This window comes from Solanum lycopersicum, chromosome 2, assembly GCF_036512215.1.
Source record: "Solanum lycopersicum chromosome 2, SLM_r2.1".
In the NCBI taxonomy this organism is placed as follows: Eukaryota; Viridiplantae; Streptophyta; class Magnoliopsida; order Solanales; family Solanaceae; genus Solanum; species Solanum lycopersicum.
The window spans coordinates 43221845-43240219 of NC_090801.1; the positions used below are offsets into that span (position 1 = coordinate 43221845).

The window sequence follows — 18375 nt, forward strand, 5'->3', positions numbered from 1 at the left end:
AAAGAAGTATTTGATCATGTGGTCCTAAATAAAGTTACGTGAAATGTATAAAATTGTCGTTTAATCTTATGGCCTTCAACATGTCAAGTGAAAAGTTTTTATTAAAAAAAAAGAAAGAGTTCATTCTTTTTTAGACAAACTAGGTCATTCTTTTTTAAACGGAGAAAATATTATTTTTAAAGTAAAAATGTAATTACTTCGATGGGCAAAAAGTAAAATGTATCATGATCTAATTTGTAGAGTTTGTGCTCAACAAGTACCCATCTCATCTAATTTATATTATTTTAACTTAAAATAAATGTTTAAAAACATCAAAATACTATAAAAATAATTAAAAACTATTTGGAACCCATTTGAGTTTGTGTTTTCCTTGGAAAAAGAAAAGAAGAAAAAGCACAGCCCCGTCTTACTTCCCCCCATTTGATCTAACTGCACTCTACTGATTTGTGGCATCGGATACTTGTTTTGCCTAACTTCACGTAAGTCTCTCGTTGCCTTGATTCCGTCCTAAATCCCCAATCCCTTGTTGATGTGAATTGAATGCAAAATTCTAGTGTCAATGCTGGATTTGTTTTTGTGAAGTTGTGTTGCGTATTTATCAGTGATGATTGTTCTATTTGGCTTATCAACTATATTTTCTGCACATTTGACAATGTACTTGTTGATATGCGCTCACAAGGTGTTTGATAATTTGCCAGGTGAAGTCTAAAGGCTTTATGAGTAGTTTCTTAAGCCAAAATGTGGGATTAGGAAGTTGCCGTTTTGAATTTGTGTTGTCATGCTAGCTCTTGCCACTTACGTAATGCTTGAGCTTTGAACTGAATACCTCAGTCTAGACTCTGTTGATCTTTCAGTGAGACCAGGGTATTAGACTTCACTTGGTTAATCTCAACCTGCGAATTATGTTGATTGTTATCAGTTTGATTTGAACAATTTGCTAATCAGATATGGATAGGCCGAAGAAAGATTTAGAGAATGATTGTGCACATACATGAGTGGTGTCGTACGTCTTGGAGCTTTTGTTTTCAATTTAATGAGCCCACCCAAATTAATATATGTGCATCTAACTGACGAAATAACGCGAAATATGTGAAATGTTTGAACAATGAAGTAGAATACATTATACTTTCTTGGTATAAGAAATTTGAGAGGAGACTTGTTAAAAATTATCTTTTTGGGTTTTTATCATTATTACTCTCTTTGGTCCAAAAAAATGAATTTTCGGGGACGTTACTCCCGTAAGAAAGTGAATTAATGAAATTAATCTAAAGGTCATTTTTCTAAAAAAGGAAATGTATGTACATTTACCATTCTCAAAAAAAAACTTTCTTTATGACTGTTTCCTGTTGCAGCAACTGTGGACTCCGATACTCTCTTCTCTGACAGACACCAATCTTTGCTACTCACCCCGGAATAAGGTGTGCCGTCTATTATACATCAATTCTTCTCTTTATTGTTTCATTTATTAAATTCTTTTTCATTTTATTGGGCAACTGTTTCATCCGATAGTGGCAATAGCTTATGTAAAGATGGTTCATTTCTCTTTTTCGGCTTCCTTGTCTTTTTAATTCTTTTGTCCAACTGTGTGAATGTAATTTTAATGATGATTCTTAGGTTTCAGCTTCTAATTTTGTCCCTGAAAAATGTAATGTTTTGTCCTTACTAGTATACCATGTTTTCAGTTTTAGCTTTTTAAACAAGATTTTTGTTCCCATCTAATTTGATTGATACACCTACTTCATCTTTTTTCATAACTTTTAGTGAAAAATAAATATATAGGTAATACTAATTGGGGTTTATAAATTCTATAATCTCACTCCAAAAATGGCTAATGCATGCAAGAGAATTATTCATATCGACAAGCTAAATATTGTGCTTTAAAATCCTTAATTCAGCAAATAAGTTCCATAAAATGGGTGTTTCTGTCTCCTAGAAGCATTTTTTGGGGTGAAATTTGTGTACAATTAGAGAGAGAGTATCCAGAACAATGATAGAGTACAAGGCATTGCTGAAATATTTGTAGTATCATATAAGTGGTTTTAATATGGTGTTGTTACAGAATAGTTGGTGGCAAATGATATGGTACCTCTAATATGAATAATCATTCTTGTTATGCTTGCTCAAGGATCACCCTAGCCCTGAAGCTAGGTGCATCTTAGGCTGGCCACTTTGCCTCACTCAGGTAGCACTTTCTTCACCAAAGCTGAAATTGCAACAAATCTTGCAACTTTTCTATGCTCTTCAGCTCCCACCTTTGGCAATGTTAGAAAAGTTCTCTACTCCGTTATTTAGAATTAAGTGGAGTTGTACCAACTAAAAACAATTAAGTGGAATTGTCCCAACTATAAAAATTAAGTGGAATTCTGAGGAGATGGTGTCTCCAAGGGGGCGACATAGTGAAGAGCTGAAGTGACGGGTATTTATCGAGATGCTTGTCCTTCAGCCCAGACCCCATCATTATTTCCAAAAAAAACGTGAGCAAATGGTTCTGCAATTTGCCAGAAACTACTCAAATGCGCCCCACTGCTTTATTTTTAAAAAAAGTTTTCTTTAATAAGAATCATTTCACGATCAATGATAATTTAGAGGTTGATAAAGTATACAGTATACTCCTTTTGGTTCATATCAAATGGTGTTTTTAGCTTGGGCTAACCCCTTATGGAATCTACTCACTCCTAAAAAGTAAGTAAGTAAGAAGTGTTTCTTACTCACATACCCTTAATTAAATAGTATCCTATTAATTGCAAATGAATGTATAGACTCCGGAGTGAAGCAAGGGAAGTGGGGAATCTTACGGAAGCTAGAGATCGAGAAAGCCTTCAACAATCTTCATTTGGATTTTCTCTTAGACATGCTAAAGGTGATGGATTTGGTGGGAAATTGATAAAATGGATATTCTACTACATATATACAGTGAAATTATCCATCAACATATATGGCTCTCCTAAAGGAATCGTTGCCACAAAAAAAGGCTTAAGACAGGGTGACCCGTTGTTTCCCTTTTTATTCACTGGAAGGCTTAAGCAAGATGCTTGCCACAGCAGAACAACATACGTGGATTAAGGGTTTTAATACATGTATCAGAAAAAAATCATTGTGAGCTGGTAATCACTCATCTTCTATATGGGGATGATTCTTTGATCTTCTGCGAACTAGAAAAGGAGCAAATTGATAATCTAACTGATTCTTTTTCTAGAGTGTTCTCTATCCGGTCAATGAAATCTACAATTCAGGAAGCTGCAGACATCATGGGTTGTAAAGTTGGAGTCTTTCCAGCTAAATATCTAGGCCTACCCCTCGGATCAAGCAAAAGCTGCAACCATGTGATCTAGTAGAAGGCTGTGAAAAAATATTGTCTAGCTGGAAAAGGAAGTATCTTTCCTTGGGAGGCAGACTTGTTTTGATCAATAGTGTGCTCGATTATTACCCACCTACACTATGTCCTAGTTTCCTTACCAGCCGATGTAGCTAAAAGACTACATAATTTTTAAGAGATTTTTGTGGCAAGTTAACAAGGAACATAAAGATTTTCATCTGGTGAAAAGGGAGGCAGTAACCCAAGACAGGGAAGCTGGGTGCCCTGGGTAAAAAATCTGAAGATTTGTAACATCAGCTTGATGCATAAGTGGCTTTGGAGGTTTAGTCAAGAGGAGGAAGCATTATGGAGGATTGTTATTAGTGCAAAATACGGTCTCCTTATTCCTTGAACTACCAAATTACCATCTTCATCTGGTACATCTATATGGCGACACATCAGAGCACATTGACATTCTTTTTATACAAATTCAGCTCTCAAACTTGGAATGGCAAAAAGGTAAAGTGACGGTCAGATATTTGGCTCAGGCACTCTCCATTAAACAAGTAATTCCCAGTATTATTCAATATAGCACAACATAGTGATGCCACTATCTCGCAATATTGGTCAAAACTTGGCTGGAACTTCACTTAGACGCAATATAAATCATTTGGATTATGATAGCATGCCTTCTCTAATGCTTTAGCCACATAGCCAAAGTCTGGTTCAGTCAAAACTGACACTTGGAATAGAGATGCAAAAGGGAAATTCAAGGCCAAACGTTATTGAGGAGTTTATCTGACAGCTTTCCCGATTGGCCTTGGATAATCCTCCGGAGAAGTAAGGCACCCTTGAAGGTCAATTATTCTTTGTGGTTGGTGGCACACGAGGCATGTTTAACTCGTGATAATCTTCAGAAAAGAAGGATTACAATCTGCAGGGGGTGTTCATTGTGTGAGAAGGAAGGGGAGAGTGTCAATTTTCATTCTTCTTTTCTTACATTGCCCCTACACCTCACAAATTTGTTATTTTCTCTTAAATATTAGGGGGATCAGTTGGGTGATGCATAAGACGATAGTCGAGCTACTGCAATGATGGTACATGAAAGGACTGGAAAAAGTCAAACTAAGAACATGGAACTTACTACTGCCTGCTGCCATCTGGTTGTGTATTTGGAAGGAAAGAAATTTGAGAATTTATTAAAGCAAAAGGAATTTGTAATTAGTCTAAATCACAGTTTATTTTTCTTCTGTTGTTTTGGTGCAACATGGCAATAGCTAATGATACAGAAGCCGTGGTTGACTTTTTGAGTTCATTACACAACTTGTAATTGGACTTTCCTCTGTAAATACTTACCAGCAGTTTTGCTGCTTTTGATTCAATACCCTTTACCAATCAAAACTCAAAGAAAAAGTAGCTAAGGGTGATGTAGAAGTTCTTCAACCAGTAAATATAGCATATGTGAATTTTTTTTAAAAAAATAGCAAATGGGAGAAAATTTGAAGACTTAAAGGATCTTGGCACCTCAATTTTTCAGTTCTAGATATCTTCAACATTTCTGTCACTCACGCGATTTCTATGCGTTGTATTAGGAGAGGTGATTAGACAGGACATATCACAACTTCATATTACCAAGGACACGACTTTAGATAGTAAGGAGGGGATGTCACGTATTAGGGATAGAAGGTTAGTAGAGATAGATTGTTGTCTTGCTTAGGCTTGTTAGTGCCTGATGTAGTACTCGGCATGCCCTTGTTGTAGTTCTTTCCATATGTTGTTTATTGTATTTCGATTATCACACAAGTTTGTTGTTGTTATTGTTTCTTTCTTGTAGACTACACTGTTTTTTTATTAACTGCTATGCTTTCTTCATTGTTTTCTTCTTCTATTACTTGGGTTTGATGCACCTGAGCCGAAGGTCTTTCGGAAACAGCCTCTCTACCTCTACGAGGTAGTGGTAAAGTCTCCATACACTCTACCCTGCTCAGACCCCACTTTGTGGGATTTCACTGGGTATGTTGTTTTTGTTGTTGTATCTTCTGCCTGCCCTATATCAGTTTAGAAAAGCACCAAGCTGACCATACATGTTACCTACTTCTGAGTCATGAATAATCCCTGATGTTGAATTGAAATATTTAATGCTCCTTGATTGCAATTATTTTTTCTTTTATTCCTGTGGTGTTTGGGCTACATGAACACACCTCGATTAATCCACCAGACAATTTGTACAGCCTACAAGCACAGGTGACAATAAACTTGCCCGTAGAAGTTTGAGCATATGGTCTCACACCAAACTGTCCTAGTTGGGATTCAGACTTAGGATCTTCAGGTTGTTACTCCCTAGTAGCCATTATATTTACCACTCTCTTTGATTTATTACTGGCACATTACATATCCTGAGGCTTCATGTTCGTATGTGCTGTCTATTTGTGAATGAATGTATCAATGACTCAATGTACATGTTCTATCTCTAGGTTTTGTCTGTGCGAGCGATGAGATGTTGATGTCTGAGATTTTCAGTGTTATTGCAGATAATCATGATGCACCATTTGTCAAGTAGTGTATCAAAGAGAATACTCTCTTCTGCCATGGCTTTCTATAGAAATCGTTCTTCTTTCTCTGTGGTTTCAAGACAAGCATACAGAAGCTCAACTCTGCAGCAGATTGTTGACAAATCACCACGACATGCTATTCCTAGTGATTTCTTGAAATGGCGTTCGCTTGGTTGCATTAGGACATCAAAATTTGCCTCTGGCTTCAGCCCGTTGAAACAAAAGCCCTTGGACTCTATTATTGACATGGAGAGGGCAAAGCAAAAATCAGCTGAAGAGCTAGCTGACATTTGGGATGATGTAATATTTCAACACTTCTTTAAATTTTGATAATTTTAAATGCATATTTGGCTTTCTTGAGATAGTTTCATCCTTGAGTTCTTATTCTGGACAGTTGTAAATTACAGTAGTCACTTAATATGATGACTAATACACAAATAGACCAAGCTTTTGTCATAGAAATGAGCAGGTTAGCTTGTTTCTCATACATCACTAGGAATTGATGTCATAAGGTTTATCTGATCTTTCTGATAAACTAGTAAAAGTAATTCATGCAGCCAAAAATATACACTGTCTGGTTTTTTATGATTGCATTAATATTTTTTTGTAGATGACTACTATTAACATCACTTTGCTGCAAATGGAATGAAGATTTGCTGGAAAGATTAGAGGATCCCATAAATTCTTTTGATCTTTGGTCTAATTTACCCCTTCAACAGATTTTCTTGTGGAACATAGTGTTTTTAAGCCATTCAATTCTAAATTGTGATGCTTCAGAGATGCTTTGGTCATGGATTACCTTCTCATCTTTTTTTTTTTTGAGAGCTGATCTCCTGCAAAAGGACTTGCCTCCTGAAATGCTTGTTAGACTTGAAAATTCTTTATGAAGTTTAGAGAAAATTACTATTTTTATGTGTGTTTACACAATCCATTCAAGTATTTTTAGCTACAATCAGCCATGTACCTTTACGTTTGCTTATTTATTAAGTTGTATACTTTGTATGTTTTGATCATGGTCTGCAGTATATGTTCCATAACTTTTGCTTTTCTAAAGTGTTAGTGATACTTGAATGATCCTATTCTTTCTGTCTCATTTGCTCTTTCATTGCATGATTATATTATCTCAGTATCACTTGGGAAGAGGTCACATTGCAGCATCAATGAAATCTAAGCTATATAAGCTCTTGGAGCAAAGAGCTTCAAGTTGGTAAATATACTGCTTCATCTTATTCATTTGTTTTCTCGACTATAATTAGTTTCTCTGTTTAATGCACTCTTCCATCGCTATCTTTGACATCCTACTTCTGTTTTCATGTGTAGCCGGTATTTTGTGATTCCGCTATGGAAGGGAAGTGGTTACACAACAATGTTTGTGCAAGGTTAGTCTTGTCTTGCTCCTTTTGTTCTTTAACAATCTCTGCTGATTTGCATTGTAAAACCTACTACCATGATGTAGACACTGTATGTTAGAGTTTTTATCAAAAAATTATTCTAAGAGTTCCTCTCTCTAGTTCTGATGCTGTCACTGCTGGCAGCTTTATTTATTCTCACAAAAGAAAAATGCTCTCCATCTTTTTTAAGTGTGTTGTTGGATGAGCTTGTTATTGAGATAATAATATTACTATTCATAGTCGGATACATAAGGGAACATATAATACTTTAATGGTCTACCATCTCCGTATTATCTGATGAAAGAGTCTGCAGCTGTAGACTTCTTTTTGCTATGTAGGGAGTCGATGGCAATGTCACTTGAAAGATCCTTTTTCCCTCTTTCCTGTCCTCCTATCCTTTATTTACATTAAGAATGTTTTGCTTGGCTCTCCAAAAATGTTGCTGGGCGCATGTAGTATCCTCCAAAAATAGTGTACGTTTCAGATGCTCCAACACAGGTAAGACAACAGTTTTGAAGAATTGTAACAACAGGGTTTAAAAACTCTAGTGGTCAAGGAAGTTGAAATGACCATATAATCCAAGGTTGGAATTTCAGTAGAGGTTAAAAAATTAAGGTGATTTTTTTCCATCTTCTTAGTCATGATGGACAGCGTTACCAGTATCCATGAAATAGTTGAAGTAGCAAGTCAAACCAAGCACTGCCATTATCTCCAAATAAATGAGATGCCTTGATACGTGGGGTATCAACATATTATCCTAATTATTTTTAGGTGAATCTCCACACCCGTATCCATACATGGATCCATATCCCCGAATCTCAAAAATTAGATCATGAAGTATTCGACCTCTAGAGTCTAGATCCGCACCCATATCGGACACCCACACCTGAGTCCGAGCAACTTAGGTCATATTATGGTGATTGAACAATAACCAAAATAGAGATCAATCTTTCCAATAATTCTCCTGTCCTATAATCTTCAATCGCGAGTTAAGATTTTCTACTATTAGACAAGTGGGTAAGCACCTCACTGTTGATAAGTTTGCTTATGTTTTTAAAAAATTCAATTTGAAAGGAATTCTGGTCAATTTGCTTTATTTTTGTGCATTATTTGCTGGTCCAATAGGCTTCAATTCTTTCTTGTGGAGTTCAAATGTCGAAAAAATTAGATTTCTTTTGCTCAAGTGACAGATGTGTCTTGCCTTTGACATATGGGCCCAGGAGGATACCTTTGTAAATGTCTCAAAATGGAGCAATGTTGTGGGCCCAAAAACAGCTTTACTGTAGCTGATGTATAAATGTTTTGGTGCATTAACTTATTCAGCCCTTTTGTTTATGTCATCAACATTCTCTTAGACAATCAGTTCCCTCCCCCAACAGTTGTACTTCCTCACGTGCGTCGTGTCCCTACCTCATTATTTAGTGCTTCACTTCTACTATTACCTTGCTGTTTTTCTGATTAAATATGCAGAAAACAGACTCCAACTACAAACCATTCCTTAACTTGATTTACATTGATCTCTTCAATTGAGTTAACTTGGGCTAGCTTTCACCTGGTGTTTTGATACTTCTCAGTCAGGTTGATTACTTCTAATTGTCATCCCTAGTTTGCTTTTATTTTCTTGTTATGGATTTTGATCACTTGTCTTGTTTACTTTTTTCAAAAAGAATATTCTCTTCATGTTTTCGTTACATATTCCTTGGCTGGTCAACCCATGTACGGAATCCCTTGTTCTGAGGCTTCTTTATAGGTAAAATAGCTATGCTTTTTGAAGACTGAAGCCGATGATATGTTATTTTCTCAGTACTTCTAGTACTCAGGTCCTTACTGATTAGTACTTCATCCAATATCAGGTCAGTACTTTTGCCTGCAGTCAAGATATTTGACAAATTTCTACTAACTATAAATTACCTGTACAAGTTTCAAGTAACCAAATTTAACAATATCATTTCTACATAAACATACTTTAGAAAAGGAAAAAAACAAGATGTACTATTGTAGTGTGTAGGATTGCACCTTGTTTTCTAACCTTTATGACAGATGAACATAGATGGCTCTAGTTGTACATGTATTTAGTTGGTTAGCTGGCTTTCCTTTGGACATCTATGAATATCATATTTGTTCCTTCTTGAACTTAAAGGTGTGTATGTAGATCAACTCCTCCCACCTTGCCTCCCCATTCCAAACAGAATAAACGAGTAGTTGTGACAAAGATGGAGAATTTCGCAGAATATTTGTTCTCACCAACTGAACCTCTACTTTTCTGGTGAACCTGCATAAATCAAATTTGTTTATGCTTATAATTTAGTGGCCATTGTTCTGTGTGATATCAGTTCTAGTGCTCTGTGTAAACATCAAGACAGTTAGGTGAGAGACTCCATCAGTAACAAGAAGATTCCGTTTATCATCTGCAGTCATTTCATGACTATTCATTAAATCATCATGCAGTGCAGGCACCCCACATTCTAATCACAGGTCTTGAAGATTACAAAGCAAGAGGAACTCAAGCTGCTCCATACTTCACAGTTTCTTACTACACTGAGTTTGCTGAAAGCAAGGATCTAGTTCTTGTTCGAGGGGACATTGTCTTTACTAGCAAGCTCACAGACTCGGAGGCAAAATGGCTTTTGGACACCATACAATCATTTTACTTGAATGATGTCAGGTACAAACTAGTGGAGCGCTTTAACAGAGAAACAAGTGAGTTTGAGTTTAAAGATGTTTTACAAACTTTGGAGATGCCAATAATGTGATTGACACGTCCAATTTTCTGTCATATGAACAATTAGAAGAGATGGAGTTTGATTGTGAAAGGATCATTCAAAATTTAGCAACATTAGCATTGTAATTCTCCTTGCCATTTTGACAGGCAATCGTATCTGTCCAGCTTAAAATGCTTGTATTGCATTAGCTTAACAATCTTTTCTTATTTGGATTTCTTTCATTGAGGCAAAGTTAAGTATCTTCATTGTGCTTGGTGTAATACCATTTGTGTATTATAGAAGACCAAATATATTTTCCGAAGGAATAAATTGTTAGGATATCATCATTGTTTGATATAATACCATTTTTGTATTATAGAGTACTGACAAGTAATTTTTCTTTCTAAAGAAAGAAACTAATTTATCGATGATACTTTGCCAGAATGCAATATATTTCTTTGTGCTATCATATGATGTATTGCAACAATTAACCTCTCACATTTAATCCTTCATATACAAGAACTATCCTCATCTAATTAATCGCCACACCCAAATATCTTACTACCTAGTTATCTTGTCCAATATATATATACCCCCAATTTAACGTGAAGTTTATTGTTTTACAAGTTTGTTCGCTTCTTACTTTTACGTGATTTAGGTTGAAAAGATCGCATATGACTTCAGATATTCTTGTCTGAAATATGATCTTAGTGAAGGACAAACAATGAGCACGTTTGCCTGAAGTTTGGTATGAATTGTCAAGTCCAATTTGAGATTTTTTCCCCTTGAGTTATAGGGTGAGTCTTAACTTTAGATATTTTCTACTGAAGATATGTTCTTGACGAGATCGGTGGATATTTTTTTTTTACTAAATTATGGACTTGACAATTAGATCAAACTTCCAATATGTTTGATTGAGGTTATGACCTTAGCAAGACTTCACATATATAATGGCTTGTAAAGATTAGTTCCAGACATTTTTACTGAAGTATGTTCCTTGAAAGCCAAAATTCAGATATTTTGGCATAAGGTCAATGCATGTATTTGACCCAAAAAATCATCCACATATGATCGAAATTCAATAAGCCAATTGAAGCCAAAAAAAAAAAAAAGAGCTAAAAGATTGTGCAAATTTTAATTAAGTAGATTGTTATTCTAATTCTGAAATTTTCTTACCAAATCTAAGTAGTGCACATAATATTTTTTTTTGGTATCTGAATTTAGATTATAGTATTAACTTTATGTTCATGGATTATCTATAAATGGTTATTTTTGTTTGTTGACCTAATTCAAACAGATATGACGACAGGTCGTTGCAATGGTGGTGTTGCTAAAGGAGGAGTTTTTTCTGAAGCTGGTTAAAAAGAGGGTACTAATTAAATTATTCTAAAATTGGATACAAATTAAATGACAATATCGAAATAGGTGCTTGTGATAATTTTATATATTCTCCCCTTAAATTGACATACATAATACAAATACGAACTAATTAAGCCTCAATGTGGGGGTTGGTCCAAGTTCTAGAACTTTCCGCACACACGTAACAATAAAACCTACGAAACAGGTGCCTCGTGAAAGTTCTACATATCAGCCCCTTAATTTTGATCAACACAATACAAATACAAACCGACAGAGCCTTAATGTGGGGCTTGATCCAAATTCTAAAACTTTCTGCATACAAGTAACAATACAACCTATAGAAAAGGTGACTTGGGAGACTTTTACACATTTGCCCATAAAATGGACCTATGTGATGCATATACGAACTAATTTAGGCTCAATGCAAGGCCAGGTCCAAGCTGTAGAATTGACCACACAACTAATAATACAACCTATAAAACACGTTACACATTTGCCCCTTAAATGAAAACCGACATGTAAATGTGAACTAATCGAGTTTTGAATGTGGAACCATCTCCACACATCTAAATTGGATATAATTCACTTAAGAAATTATATTACAAAGTGTAAAGCCATATGAATACCTTTTTAATGTTGATTTTGCTTGTGTAATGGCTCAATTGGACATTTTTTGTAATCCTTGTAAAATACATTCACCCCGAGTCTTCTATGATTGATTTTTGAAAGTTGATTTTCCAAGCTTTGAATCAAAAGTTGAGAATTTGGTGAGTTTGTGCTTTAAAAGGCTAAGTTTCTTAAAAGTGATTTTTCGAGTTTTTTGAAGTTTCGAGTGTCGGAATAGAATTTCATCGATTTCATTAGTCTCGTAATGTGAAATCTGATCAGTAAGAGTTGCAATTTCTGATTCAGAGTCTTTTTTAGGATTCAAGGTCCTAAGTTGTGAATTTTTGAAAATTTAGGCTTTGAGTTGACTTTACTCAACATTCGGGTCTTGTTTACTTGGATCAAAATTTTGGAACTCTATTGAAATCGGTGAATAATTTCAAGCCTAGTTGAAGTCTTGGTTGATTTTTGAGAGGTCTCGGCCTTGTTTTAGCCTTTTTGGCATTGAGTTAGTTTCTTGAGTTTTTTTACAAATTTCAGGTCAAGGAGACCCCGGAGTCGTATTTTGACGGTTTCATTGAGTCCGAGATGTCGAAGTAATTGATTTGCGTATGTGGTTATGTGCACGGGGTTCCGAACAAATCCAGAGGGTCCTTTCGTTGTTTTGAAAGTTGGTTATACATTGATTTTTCCGGTGCCTAAGTTTTGTAACCTTCGCTTTTGCGATAGACCTTCCGTTTTAGCGAATGTGGGATCGCTAAAGCGAAATTCAGGTTTTTGTGTGGTTCGCTTAAGCGGACCAGGGTTTGCTTAAGCGAAACCTGGTTCACAAAAGTGAGACCCTCTCTTTTGCATGATTTGCTTAAGCGAACCTATGGTCGCTTAAGCGACATCATAGGGGGTACCTGCCATTTTGAGGTTTATGCTTCATTTTGCCATTTTTGAGTTTTGGGAGCTTTAGGGTAGCAATTTGAACCAGGTTTTCAGGGGAAAACTTTTGGGTAGCGATTCTTAACTCTAAATCTTCATTTACCCATTATTATTTATGAATTTATGTGTTCAAATCAAGTTTTTAAAATGAAAATTTTGGGTTATTGCACTTAGTAGAATGGTCAAGCTTTTGAAATGAGAAAATTGTAATTATCTTCAATAACACAAGAACTTGGAAAAATTGTTATTTTGAAGTTGTTTTAGTCCTTTTTCGAAATGATTTTCACTTATTTATTCCTAAAGCCGTAGTATTAAACTTTGAATTTTAACTTTATTTTTGGAATTGAGTTTTGTGTTGTGACCCACTTTTCGAGAGGATTGATGTGGTTAGCATTGTTTTCGAAATGTGATGGTAAATACTTGTTTGTATATAGATTGTGTGGCTAATTTAAAAGTGATTCGAAAGGGGAAGATTCAACTCTTGGACTGATTCGGAATGTCAGCATGAGCCTTCCAACCTACAATTTAACGACATTCATCCTTCCATCCAAATGTTGTCCTTTAGATTTGATCCTCAAATTTTATTCTCCTTTTGAAAAATTTACTTTTTTTTTCTCTTTTGACTCCAAACTCAGAGAAAACTGGCACAAAATGCCCAAAACCATAATGCGAAGTTGAACTACTAAGTACAACACAAGATTTTCACAGTAAAATTTGTATAGTTACAGTAATGATTTTGAAAGTGGATAGTCCCAACTATTTGACCCGCATTGACTACTTACGGATGATACTCACATCTTACTTATTTTATCTCTTTTTAAGTCTTTCAGAGTTATGGTGAGATCCTACTTTTCAAATCATCATTGGTCTCAATCTAATATTTAAAGTCTTTAACTTTATTTTTGAAAACTTGAGATGTGTATTAGTTAGATGCTTTATATATACTTATTCTTCTAAATTTTGGAAATTTCTTTGTTATTTCTTATTGGGTTTGGTTTGACTTTTCTTTGGAAGTCTTGTATGCGTTATTTATTTCTGCTTACACCATTTTGAGGTTCTCAAAGTGTATGTCACCACGACCTTGACTTTTGAATTGTGAAATTGATCCTCGAAAAGTTGTATTCTAACATTTGGACAAACTGTTTTAACTCAATTTTGATCCATTTGAAATATGCAATTAAACCTCATCATTTTGAGATGCCTAAACAATATTTATTATAATTACTCCTATACGTAAAAGCGTTGTAATAAAGACTTTTTAGATTATTATTTTTGCAATTGTATATTTTGTTTCAATTTTTATTTATTTTTTATAAAATAGAATTAAAAATTAAACGATTATAAATCTTTGCTCCTTACAAAATGTCGTCTTCAACTTTTCGTCGAGTCCTTTTTAGTCAGTTGCAATTCATTTGAAAAATCATCATTCAAAACATTAATATTTTCAAAGCATAAAAAGTATTAGAAAATCAGTTTCATTATGATTTCTAACATCAATTTGCATCAGAAGTTTTAAAAAAATACAAATCTGAAAACCAGAATGTCATTTATGAAACTGAAAATTAAAAAAAGATAGTTCTAGATTACTATGATACCAAATTTTAGAGATTCCTCACTATTAAAACATGTATAAAAGTATATACAGAGAAAAATCGCAAATGTATTAGCTTGTTTATTACTAATATCGATCTTATTTGCTTACATTAGTTATATACACTCTATTTGATATTAAGGTGTGAATTATAGATCAAACACATCCACAGCCCCTTAAACTTACCTCATTTTTTTTCATTTTGGCACTCTATGATCTTAGCCTTGTTCAATTTTAATCCTTTAATTTTATTTTTTATGAAAATTAAAATAAAGTATTAAAATGAAAAATGAGGGCAAGTAAAAGGGTTTGTTTATTTTTTATTCATGCATGAGCATGATTAAAGAAATAATTACTCCTCAATACCTTCTTCACTTTCTTTCTATTATATTTTCGGATTACTAATGCTGAACTAATATAAGTATTTACCATTACAACTATTAGTGAAAAACTTACTAGATAACAAAAAAAAAAAAATACTAGATTACAATTGAAAAATTAAAATGAAGAAAATAAATCTCTTCAAGGCTAAGACGCGGATATTTTGCTCTCTTTGAGGAGATTCAAGCCCACTGTAGCAAATTTTTTTCACTGATCCAGTAGTAGTACTCTTTGACTTGTCCCCTCCAGGATACAACAACTTTCACAAAATATAACTTAACAACTCTGGACAAGAGTTGAGTCCAAAGCTCCACAAAAAAGAACACATCCCTTCAGCTAATATTAACTCTTTTTTTACTAACTCTTTCACTCTATATTTTCTCTTGTATATTGTGTATACTAGACCAAATGAATATCACCACTATTTATAATTGAGAAAGTCTTCCTAGCAATGAATAGGAAGATAATGGAGTGGTAAATAATGAAGATAAATGATCTTAGGAGTTACATATGTTACATAGGTTAGAAAGAATAATGGAGGAATTAAGAATGAAATAAAGTAATGGATAACCAATGCTAATGGAGGATGTAGAAGTTATCCATTCCAATGTTTATTGGAATGTTTTTATCTCACAATGAATTCAGCCAATAAAGCCAAAAGTAATGGCATTACATGGCTACCAATTCAAAGATGAATAACATAATTAATTTGACAGTTTAAGATACAAATCCTTACCAATGGTCATTCTTATAAGTTCAAAATAAAGCAATTTAATATGTTAAATATTAATATTAAAATTCTAATAACCTAACAATTCCTAACTCATTTTAATATTTAGATAAGAGAGTATATTAGCTGAAGGAAGACTACTATGCATAACGAATGTGTACTCTGCATTGAACCTCCACTTAGTAAAACAGTAACTTTTACCCTAGAGTCGTAGTGGTCTCGAACTTGAACTATGACTGCTTAAGGGAAATAAAATATCACTTCTCCCACATAATAATCAAGGTGTTGACATGAGCTTTAACAGCCAACATGTTATGGCCATGTGTTATCCCAGTTTCATGAGTGCATTTGAGAATAAGCCCTATTCTCATAGGAAGCGACCTACTTCCACACATCACGTAGGTAAAATCTGTCGAGATCCCATACGGGCTACAAATATTCATTAAGAGTTTTATCAGCTCAACCTTCACAAACTACAGGAAACAATGCACTCACATCATAGGGAGGAAATAACAAGATAGTGCATTTTTCACAACAAGTCATCATATGATTAGTTTTTCCCTTTCAACATGGTTAAGATCTCTAGTCCCCAGGTTGGATTTTCTCATATATGACTCAAAGATTTGTAGGCTTCAATCCTATCCCCCTCGATATGCTCCATACCTTTTCTCTTGTTAAGGCATTCGTAAGAGGATCTGCAAGATTATCAGAAGATTTGATATATTCAATATTAATGGTACCATTTGTCAAATACGATCTTACATTACTGTTTTTCCTCCTTATAGGTCTGGATTTACCGTTGTAATAACGGTTTTGAACTCTACCATTTGCAGCGGTACTATCACAATGAATTAAAATAGGAGGAATTGATTTTTCAAAAAAAGGAATTTTAAATAATAAAATCTCTTAACCAATTCGCTTCCTCACTAGCTGAAGCTAAAACAATTAGTTCAATCTCCATCGTAGAGTTAGCAATTATAGTTTTCTTTTTTGATCTCCCACTAATAGCACTACCACCTAAAGTAAAGACATAACCAAAGGTAGAACAGGAATCACCCGACAAAGTGTTTCAATTTGCATCACAAAAGCCTTCAAGTACAACAGGATATTTTTTATAGAATAAACCACAATTTTTCGTTCCAATTAAATATCTCATAACTCTTGTTAAAGCATGTCTATTTTATTGAAAAATAAGAATTTATAAGTTCTTCGACTTTTTTAGAGTCGCCACTTAATTTTGAGAAAATTAAGAAAACCTTATTTTCAAAAGACTTAAACAGATAAAATCATTTGAAAATATTTAAAAGGGTTCGGAAATTCTTATTAACATCTTAGGAAGGTTTTGAAAGAACCTACGACGTTCTGCTTAATTACGGCTATCCGACAACTAACTTTATATTTGGCTAAGACTTACAATTGGAATAAAAATACTCTTTAGAGTTGTTTGAAAAAATGAAAAGCCAAAAATCATTCAAGATTGTTTTTTAAAGTGAAAATTTATTTATCCAAGTGAATTTTAATTTAGAAAATCCTTAAAAGATATTTACTTGATTTGGTCGATCGTTAAAATCAAAGTGGCGTTTTGCGGGGATTCGGATTCTTCTAACCTTGAGCTAACGGCAAACAAAACAGTTAAATATTAAAAAAAAAAAGTAAGGGGAGAGAGGGAAAGAAATTTGGGTCCAAATTCGGGTTCTGTTCGCCTTGACCGGTTTTGGACCCACCTGTTTTGGGTTTTTGACCCTCTTGTTTTTTACCTGTACTAGACTAATCAAATAATAATACAAAGTAAATATAGAAAAGTAAAAGTCGACAGGGGCTTAGGCCCAAAAAATAACAAAATACAAAATGAAATGAATAGATAAAGTGGGCCTCCTCTGACCCAACTTCTTCAAATCTCCGACTTCTTGATTTTCAAATTCTTCCGACTTAGGACCTGTACACCGATTTTAATGGGCCCGCTGACTTGAAAAAGCGTGATTCTCCATGACTCTCTCAAAATGCGCGAGGAATAGAAGGGTTTGTGATAAACTCGAACCGTTTTCACATGTGACAAAGTAGTTAATAAAATTAGTATTCGAAGATATGGAATAATGACGATGTAACCCAAACAATATGGGATTTAATTAAGGTGAATGACATTCAAAGAAATCAAATTAAGGCAGAATGCGACTCTAGAAGAAAGAATTAGATCAAACAAAGTTGAAAAAGAACGAAGTAATAAACACATTTACGCAAACAGATGGTTGCATAAATAAATGCGTACAAACACTTAATAACCTTTTAACTGAAACTGAATTTATTCTCAAAGCAGTAAGGTAAAACACCAAATGGCAAAGCCAACCCAAGGCAGAAAATATTAAGATTAACAGTGGTAAAGGGTGAATCTAAGCATAACTGCTAGACAAAGGTAATGATAAAGTAAGTAATTATCTACTAAACATGAAGTGGCCCTTTTTTAAAATTATTTCTTGTCTATCACTATTACAGAAAGAGACTAGGATCATTAAGAACAAATTAAATCTTTTTTTTTAAAAAAAATAAAATCAAATGACATAGTAGACTCTCTATATGAGAAAATATCATTTCAATGGAATTCCCTCACAACGCTATTTACCAATTTTTTTATAGTCTTGATAGCTTGCCATCAATATATAAAATCATCAAATTTATTAAGTATTTAGTATTTAAAAATATTTCTAAATTAAAGCGATAACGATACATTTTACAATATATTAAATTATAATACAAATCATAACAACAATACTATTAATTATTACCATTACAACTTATACCATCTACAGTTAATTTACAAAAAAAAAATGATTAAATTATCTC

The 18375-nt window shown here is 34.0% G+C and overlaps 1 protein-coding gene across 4 annotated transcripts; it reads left to right on the plus strand.

Moving 5' to 3' along the window:
- Positions 1-337: 337 nt before the first annotated feature.
- Positions 338-10300, plus strand: LOC101247271 (uncharacterized). 4 transcript variants are annotated; one of them, XM_069293299.1, is made up of 7 exons: positions 338-479; positions 1353-1418; positions 5527-5624; positions 5827-6147; positions 6975-7054; positions 7168-7226; positions 9687-10300. In XM_069293299.1, exons 4-7 carry the CDS (start codon positions 5833-5835, stop codon positions 9989-9991), a joined length of 759 nt encoding a protein of 252 aa, XP_069149400.1. In that variant the 5' UTR covers positions 338-479; positions 1353-1418; positions 5527-5624; positions 5827-5832; the 3' UTR covers positions 9992-10300. The 4 variants fall into 4 exon arrangements, with proteins under 4 accessions (XP_069149400.1, XP_010315665.1, XP_010315664.1 ...); XM_010317363.4 differs by lacking the exon at positions 5527-5624 and having other exon boundaries at positions 5816-6147; XM_010317362.4 differs by lacking the exon at positions 5527-5624.
- The last annotated feature ends 8075 nt before the right edge of the window (positions 10301-18375 follow it).